The 7,582-nt window shown below is 33.8% G+C and overlaps 2 protein-coding genes across 2 annotated transcripts in view; one reads left to right on the top strand and one right to left on the bottom strand.

The window, feature by feature from the left end:
* Positions 1-7,582, top strand: part of LOC108576075 (anosmin-1) — a 43,257-nt gene that overhangs the window by 28,219 nt on the left and 7,456 nt on the right.
* LOC108576089 lies at positions 36-5,725 on the bottom strand. Its single transcript, XM_017939010.1, has 5 exons — positions 4,935-5,725; positions 1,372-1,471; positions 1,187-1,291; positions 911-1,066; positions 36-86 (listed from the first exon to the last, which is right to left on the bottom strand). The coding sequence occupies exons 1-5, from the start codon at positions 5,723-5,725 to the stop codon at positions 36-38; spliced, it is 1,203 nt and encodes a 400-aa protein (XP_017794499.1).

Genomic DNA, 7,582 nt, shown 5'->3' with positions numbered 1-7,582 from the left:
TGTATTACACAATGTTATAGCATTGCACCCTAATCTCATTTTGCTTTCAAAAACAGCAAACTAGTCGAGTATGCTTGGTTTAGAATCTAAAAGAATGACGATAGTATCACCTTAAACTTAATTGTATAATGTGTACAGTGTATGCAGGATGAACCGCCTACTTGTGATCACCTTTGATTATTCTATTGTTAGTGGAGCGATCAAAATATTTTTTTTGTAGCATAATATGGTGCAAGGAGACCTTTAAAACGTTTATAGTACAGTTTTCATCATTTCATTTTGTTTCGAAGTTCTTAAAGTCATCTTCAACTTTTTATAGATAAACCTATAATTTTTTACACCTATATTTTAGGGGATGTTGAGACCCTATTATGCAACAAAAAAAAATTTCGATCGGTCCACTAATAACAGAATATTCTAAGGTGATCACGTCAGGCGGTTCACCCTGTATACATACATATACAGGGTGTCCCGTAATTCTTCGAACACCCGGAAATGGAGAATTGCTGGGGTGACTCTGAACAACTGTTTCCTTTACCAAAATGTTATTTGAAGCTTCATTTTTGAATTATTAACGAAAAATACTGGCCAATCAGGGACGAAGAACAGAGGCTCATTTACACGCGATTCCGACTAATTGCAATTTTTTCAAAAATTTATACAAACGTGGGAATGACGGCAAAAAACCATTTCTCTAAGCCTTATAAAAATAGCGGTGCAAAGTCAAAATTTTTTGTGATTGGCCAGTGTTTTTCGTTAATAATTCAAAAATGAAGCTTCAAACAACATTTTGGTAAAGGAAAAAGTTGTTCAGAGTCACCCCAGCAACCCCCCATTTCCGGGTGTTCGAGGAATTACGGGACACCCTGTATAAGTTTAAAGTAAAAGTATGAATTTTACAAAAACTTACCGACATAAAAGATGGTAAAGTTAAATCTATGTTCCGAAAACTGGACAGTCTACATTCCATTTTATCAGCTAAAATAATCATAGCAATTACTCGTTGTACTAGTACATCACAGAAATACCATCGTTCATGTACTACATCGTCCGCTACAGATGTGCTCTAATTCAAGAACACGTTGAGATAAGTTATGATTGCGTTTTATTATAAAAATGTTTCTTATTATATGTTGATGAATCTGTTATTATTGCCTGTAGCCTGATTATTAATTTTAAACCTTACCGCTTCGACTAACTCTTGAATACAGAAGCACAATACATAAAATTGCGTTAGAGCACCAATTGTATACATTACAATTATCAATTTTTCAAAATTATCTCCGGAATTCTGAAAAAAAATAAACAACTTTCCTTTCTTATGAACAAAACCAAAAATTCTACATTAAGAAGCTAAAACGTAAGGTATACCGTTATAATCATTAAACTTAGAAAGCAGAACCGGAAAACGTTGTTTACGTAAAGTATTCCAATGTTTGGAGATAGTAATTTCTTCAACATAATAGTCATCCTATAATAATTACAAATTTTTATTATAATATTACTGTCGATCAGTATTGTAACATCTCATATCTGCTACACGATGTGAAAGTTTTAAAAAAGTTCACACCTTCTAAGCAAAACATTATTCATATAATTTTAAGTATAAATGTAATAAAATATATCTGGAAAATTCATATTAAACATATTTTTTAAATTGTTATAAAAAAATTAATTTAGGCTGTAGCATAAGCTTTTTTCTGTAAAATATGTATATATAAAGAGATTGTGAATGTTAATGAGTTTCCTTCGGATGCGTGTCCATTAAATTTATTTAAAGCAAAACTTTTTTTTTCGATATACATACAACGTGTCTCGTATTTACGTATTTGCAAGCATCTGACCACGGACGCGACGATCCATTATCTTTTATATTTCGCCAAATCACGGCAGAAAGGTCTTATTGTTCGTTATTCTGATCCAAATACATAAGATCGGTGGAACAAGTATAGGGCGATCGTAAATTAAAGCATCAAGTGGCGGCACAGCTTGATGTAGCGGCGTTCTGTTTTACGGTCAGTACAATAAAATGATGACAATTGATGACTAAGGGTACAATTTCGTGTACTCTCGGACAAATTAAAAATGCCAATTAGCTTTTCCTTTAATATTTGATATTTCTTTCTGTGCCTAACGTATCGTAAATCTGTGTGTGTCCAACACAGATCGACGTCGAATTTTAAAAACGTGAAACTGACACAGAATGAAATAAGCAACGTAAACAGTAATCATTGGAAGAAAGCAGTGGATAAAGTAATATTAATTGAAACAGAATACAGGTGAAAACGAAGAATACCAGAAGAATTTGAAGGATAACAGAACCTGTGCAGGCACGGTGAATACATAATACGGCCCTGACTGAGGGTTCGTGTCCTTATCTTCCCATATTTCTGTCGATTCCCTTGTTAGAACACTCGAAATATGTTTACTTTGACTCCTGACCGATTTTATTAGCTCGTTATATGTATTATATTTGTTCAACCGACTGTACTCGCTCGATTCATATCTCCCGCTCTCTAATCTGCTCCCACTAGCGCTCTATAGTAGTTTTGCAAGTACAACTTTGTAAATAATGTTTTCTTCTCATTGTCAGTAATTTATAATAAACTCTTAAAAGGGATATATTCATCTTGTCACGGACAGTCGAATTCTTTTAGTAATATAACGAACGTTTCTTGAATAACACCGTTCTTTAATTCATTGGTTCTATGCACGGTGTATTTATAAATAGTCAACAGTTTTTTCTGGTTAATTCAAGTTTATTAACTAGAATCGAAGAATTTAGAAAATATAAATATTATATTGCAAATATTTCTAATGCAAATGGAATCGAATATCACTGAATGCTCTTGTAAAGTTCCTAAGCTTCTGTCCGACAAACCTAAAGTGAAGCCTCTGACGTCACACAGGGCCTAAAAGTGGGAGATGTAGGGGAACTTGCGACGGCTCGCTGTTAGTAAACCAATAGGAATAGAATAAGGCTATCGCAGTTACTCTTAGGTCTGCCCTTATAGTCAGCCAATAGGGATAGAACAATAGACGACGTTCGGATTTCGTTCGAGCAGTCGGTAAACAGATGAACAGTCGATAATTGACCGGAATGATATTTTCAAGCGCTCGAAAAAAAATTAAGTTTACGTCGCACAGACACCATAAACAGGCGAACAGATGCCTGCGCGACGCCAAACGACATACATCATGGTAAACTTTATTTTTTTATCCCATGTTCCCAAAATTTGTCTATTATTTCGAGAAGCTTATTTTACAGGTTAAAATTCAAACAATCCAATGGTATTTTTTCAAAATTATTCTACGAGTGGGAACAGTGTCAAATTAGCAATTGAAACTTTAGCAGCGATTATTGCTATGTTTATTGCTATGAAATGAGCCCAAGGTCAAAATATTATCTTTAAACGAAGCCGAAATATTACGGTTAAAGTGACGACATGTCGTCTGATTTTGCCAAATTTTTCAAAATTTTAACATTAAATAGTGGCTGTTTGATGGCTTTTATTGGCTGTAAAATGTGACTGTCGGTCTGTGGTGGTACGCTATTTTTCATTGCAGCCAGAAATTTTTTAGCTTCTTAAGCAATTTTTGAATGCGCCGAAATCTACTTTTGTTATTCAGGAATCGCAAAAAAATATTTCCTTTTTAGTTTTCTAACTCTTAAAAAATATTAATACTTCTCCTGAGGCTTCCTTTACAATAACAATTTATTGTGTATGAGTCGCTTAGAAATTAACGTCTGCGCTATTAAATATGTCTTACGCGCCAACGTATATAGGTAAGAGGACAAGGCGACCAAATAATTTTTAGTTTTCCGTTCTTTTATCAGCGTGCTACATTATCGACAGCTGACTGAAATTTGTTTGTCTAAACCATTTACCTACAATGCAACTTCCCCTCAAGCGCCTGCAGTGTAAGACCCAAGAGTAGTGGGGATGACCTGAACCGCCTATTTTGCCTCCATTTTGCTAGACTGTGACATCAGAGGCTTCACTTTAGGTTTGTCGGACAGTACATTTACTTAATTGCCGTCTTCACAAAATCACATGTTTTCCTAAGTTGTAATTCTTGTATGTAAATAGATATGTACACTCACTGAAAAAAGTCTCCATACACTTCAATAGAATTTATTTAGCGTTGTATAATTTCGACAGAAAAGGTAGTAAACATGTCTGTCTACTTCAAATATCTCCATTATTTCAAGTATTAAGTGAAAACACTACTTACGAAAGTTGTATGGTTGCAAGAAAGACAACATAGTGGAAATAGTTTCTTTACAGATAAAGGTATACAGGAGATCTGGAAGTGAATTTCGTTTTTATAAATGGAGTGTCCAATTTTTTCTAGTCAAGTTAGATAAAGTAGTAATTTCTGAGTGAAAAAGTACCAAGGTACACTTATTCCAAAAATTCATCAATCCTGAGGTATTCGATTTTGACAATCCTATTACTTTCATTATGAAACATGTTCAAAGTGTCGACCATATGCACTGATATAATGTAATCTGTGAACCGTTGAATCCCTTGCATGCTTATCGTCTCGCGGTCTATTCCAGGACATGCTGCAGTAATCCGTTGCATCATATCTTGCGGTGTAGTTGTTGTTTCTCGATACGTAATATTTTTCATTAAAACAACGTTTCATAATGCAAGCAATAAGATGGACAAAGTCGAATATCTGAGGAATGGTAAGTTTTAGGATAAGTGTACACTCAGACAAAAAAGTCTCTGTACACTGAAAGATGTCAAAAGGAGCAATTTAAAATTTGCACGTTATGATTCATTTTGAATTTTTCATATTTCAAAACATAAGTTAGAGGACTAAGCAATATGGATTATTATCGAAACATCCATGGAATATTAACATATTTATGTTGTTGATACCTACTAAAAACATTTACCATTAATTTAGAATTTCATACTTACTTGACTATAACTTCGTAATGATGAGACGCCGATCTCATTTCCTGTTTGATCACTTTTTGCTTCTCGCATGAAACTTTCAGTCCAGTAATACTGTTGCCGAAATCATCGAAAGCTTCGTTATACTGTCGAAATGTCATCGCAACTTTGCCCCTAATATATTTGTACTGCGCCGTCATTAAAAGAATCAAATGCATCGTATAAATATCCACGCCAATTTTTTTCATTACGGTGTATACACCACCAATAATCTGAAGAACAACGCCGCCGACGAAAACGTCGTATGAAAACGGTTGCTTAGATAGAGCAGCTGGCACACTATAATCCGTATAATAGAACTCAGATCTCCGAAATACTTGGACGAGTGGCAAAGCTGTCCAAAGCATAACTGCATTAACACTGGCAATCGTATAAATTTTCAAGGGTTTCTCTAAGGATTTCACGGTATTAATCGTGACATTTCGTAGCATCTCGTTATCTACCGCGAGAACACGATTCAGTTCTCCAATTAACCTTCGTACCAAAGTTTTACGGTTGTGCAAATAAATAACCAGCACAATTTCTTCTAAAGCAACCACTATATTTACCGTGCCGTCCTTCAATGCTTTATCTCTGGGTACGTTGAAAAGACCAAAAACGCAGACAGTCAGGTATGTTAGCTGTATCAGCCAAGACATAATCGAATAGCTCTTTAAAATATACGGTAATTTCGTTTTCTTATCCGTCATCGGTAGTTGATTCCCCGAATACTTGTTTATAAGCATATTTAGCTGACTCAAGCTTTGAAAATCCATTTTACTCGTTCTTCCGGATGGCGCCAATAGGTATACTGGCAAAAATACTAGTGTATTTGCAACAATAAAAAGGAAAACGTATCAATTAGCAAATGCATTATTTTCAAGCCTGTAATGACATCTCAACGGAGGTGACCATCATTCACATGCTACAAATCCCAACTGTTACAACAATTTGCCAAATGTCTTTCCAAATAAATTACTGAGAAGTATAGGGAAAACAAGAAAAAGGAAAAACAATTATTTTCGAGATGTAGTGTTTCAAAGTTTCTTTTCAAAAGAAACATTGGAATGAAATGTCAATACACGATTACAAATCGGCTACACGTATATGTATACGTAAAAATATTGTCAATATTTTTTTTTTTTTTTTAAATAACGATATTAATTTGAGATTATTTTATACGACAATTACTTTACACGCTAAAATGTTTGATGTTCGTTTTACGCATAGGTGGGCAAATGGGAGTAGCAGAGAAACTCAACTTCTCTGCCGAGAAACGTATTTATACTGACGTTCACTGGGTAAAAAAATGTTCGCGAATAGGTGTATTTGCTGTCTGTTTCCGGTTGAAACAGAGATTTCCTCTAATACAAACAAACATGTGTTTCGAAAATAAACCATTTGCTGATCTATCTTTATCACTGCGATGAGTAAACTACACAGATAACGTTTGGCCTGTTATTTTAAGAACACCATGTGTATACGTGAATTTATAACTTGTATTGAATACAAACACAATTTAGTTTCGCATATTATCGCGTAGTATTATTATACAACGTTAACAATAAATAATCGGTTTCTATAAATTCTGCTCCTCCTCCTCGTTTATGTATGAACACTGTCTTTCATTTCATCTTCATTTTACGAGAAACCTTTAGCCTCGATATTATAGAAACGAAACTACGAAAATTGGAAATATTTTTATTTTATAAATGAATTAAAAAGAAAATGAAAGAAAAATATACTTTTGAATACTTAATTCTAATATTTGCATCTACCACTGTACTATAGTATGAAAGAAATTAAACGATTTAAGGTAAAGGTACCAGTAGTTGACCAGTTTTTAGGAAAACGTAAAAAATAAGATTTTTATAAGTGATTCTCCTTTGAAAAAAAATGCACCTGACATGCCAAGACATCTATCGATTAAATTTCAAAACAATTACATGTGAAATGAAGTATGCGTAGTAACAACGGACGTCTAAATTCATTAAGGTAAGTAATATGCCTCCATATTGCTATTTCCTTAACGTTTCTGTTAAGAACAGCTGTACGGTTCAGGTAAACAAATCCATACGTTGCGAACTCTTCGTGACTGAATTATTTACTTATTAAATTCTCACAGCGTTTTCTAAGTGATAAATGCAACGTTTTTGTTATTCTAACCACAAAAAGCAATAGTTTATTGGGGGGTCAAATTCTGAATCTTGTTATTCTAAGTTTTTAGAAGTTGACCGGGGTGGTAAATTACCGACGTGAGTTATTTAAATTTGTTTACCATTTATAATGTATCCATTTTGCATTTAACTTTGTTAGAAGTACAAAATATAGTTCTAAATTTTGTAGCATACTGCGTTTTAGTGGATGACCGCATGGTCAACTATTGACTGATCCACGGTCAATTATTGACTCCGTCCAGTGTCCACTTTTTTAAAATAACCATGTGCGTGATATTATAAACACCACCGGAAAATTAAAATGCATTTACTTAATTATTTATTTTAGAAATTTATTTATTTATTTAAAAAAATTTTTTTTTATTTATTTTTATTTTTATTTCATCCATGGAAATGTACGGGCGATTATGGAAGTGGCCAGAGAAGCCTGATGTGCTGGACTATGAGTGGAAGGCT

This window comes from Habropoda laboriosa, unplaced genomic scaffold (genome assembly GCF_001263275.1).
Source record: "Habropoda laboriosa isolate 0110345459 unplaced genomic scaffold, ASM126327v1 scaffold334, whole genome shotgun sequence".
Classification (NCBI taxonomy): domain Eukaryota; kingdom Metazoa; phylum Arthropoda; class Insecta; order Hymenoptera; family Apidae; genus Habropoda; species Habropoda laboriosa.
The sequence above is the reverse complement of the archived record's forward strand: the minus strand, read 5'-3'. Positions and strand labels throughout refer to the sequence as shown.

Excerpts from the sequence above, each read along its gene's own strand:
- LOC108576089 (XM_017939010.1), bottom strand. The coding sequence starts at position 5,725 with ATGGATTTTCAAAGCTTGAGTCAGCTAAATATGCTTATAAACAAGTAT. Across the intron at positions 1,472-4,934 it reads CATTACGAAGTTATAGTCAA|GATGACTATTATGTTGAAGA; the intron begins GTAAGTATGAAA and ends TAATTATTATAG. Across the intron at positions 1,067-1,186 it reads TTCAAGAGTTAGTCGAAGCG|AGCACATCTGTAGCGGACGA; the intron begins GTAAGGTTTAAA and ends TTCTTGAATTAG.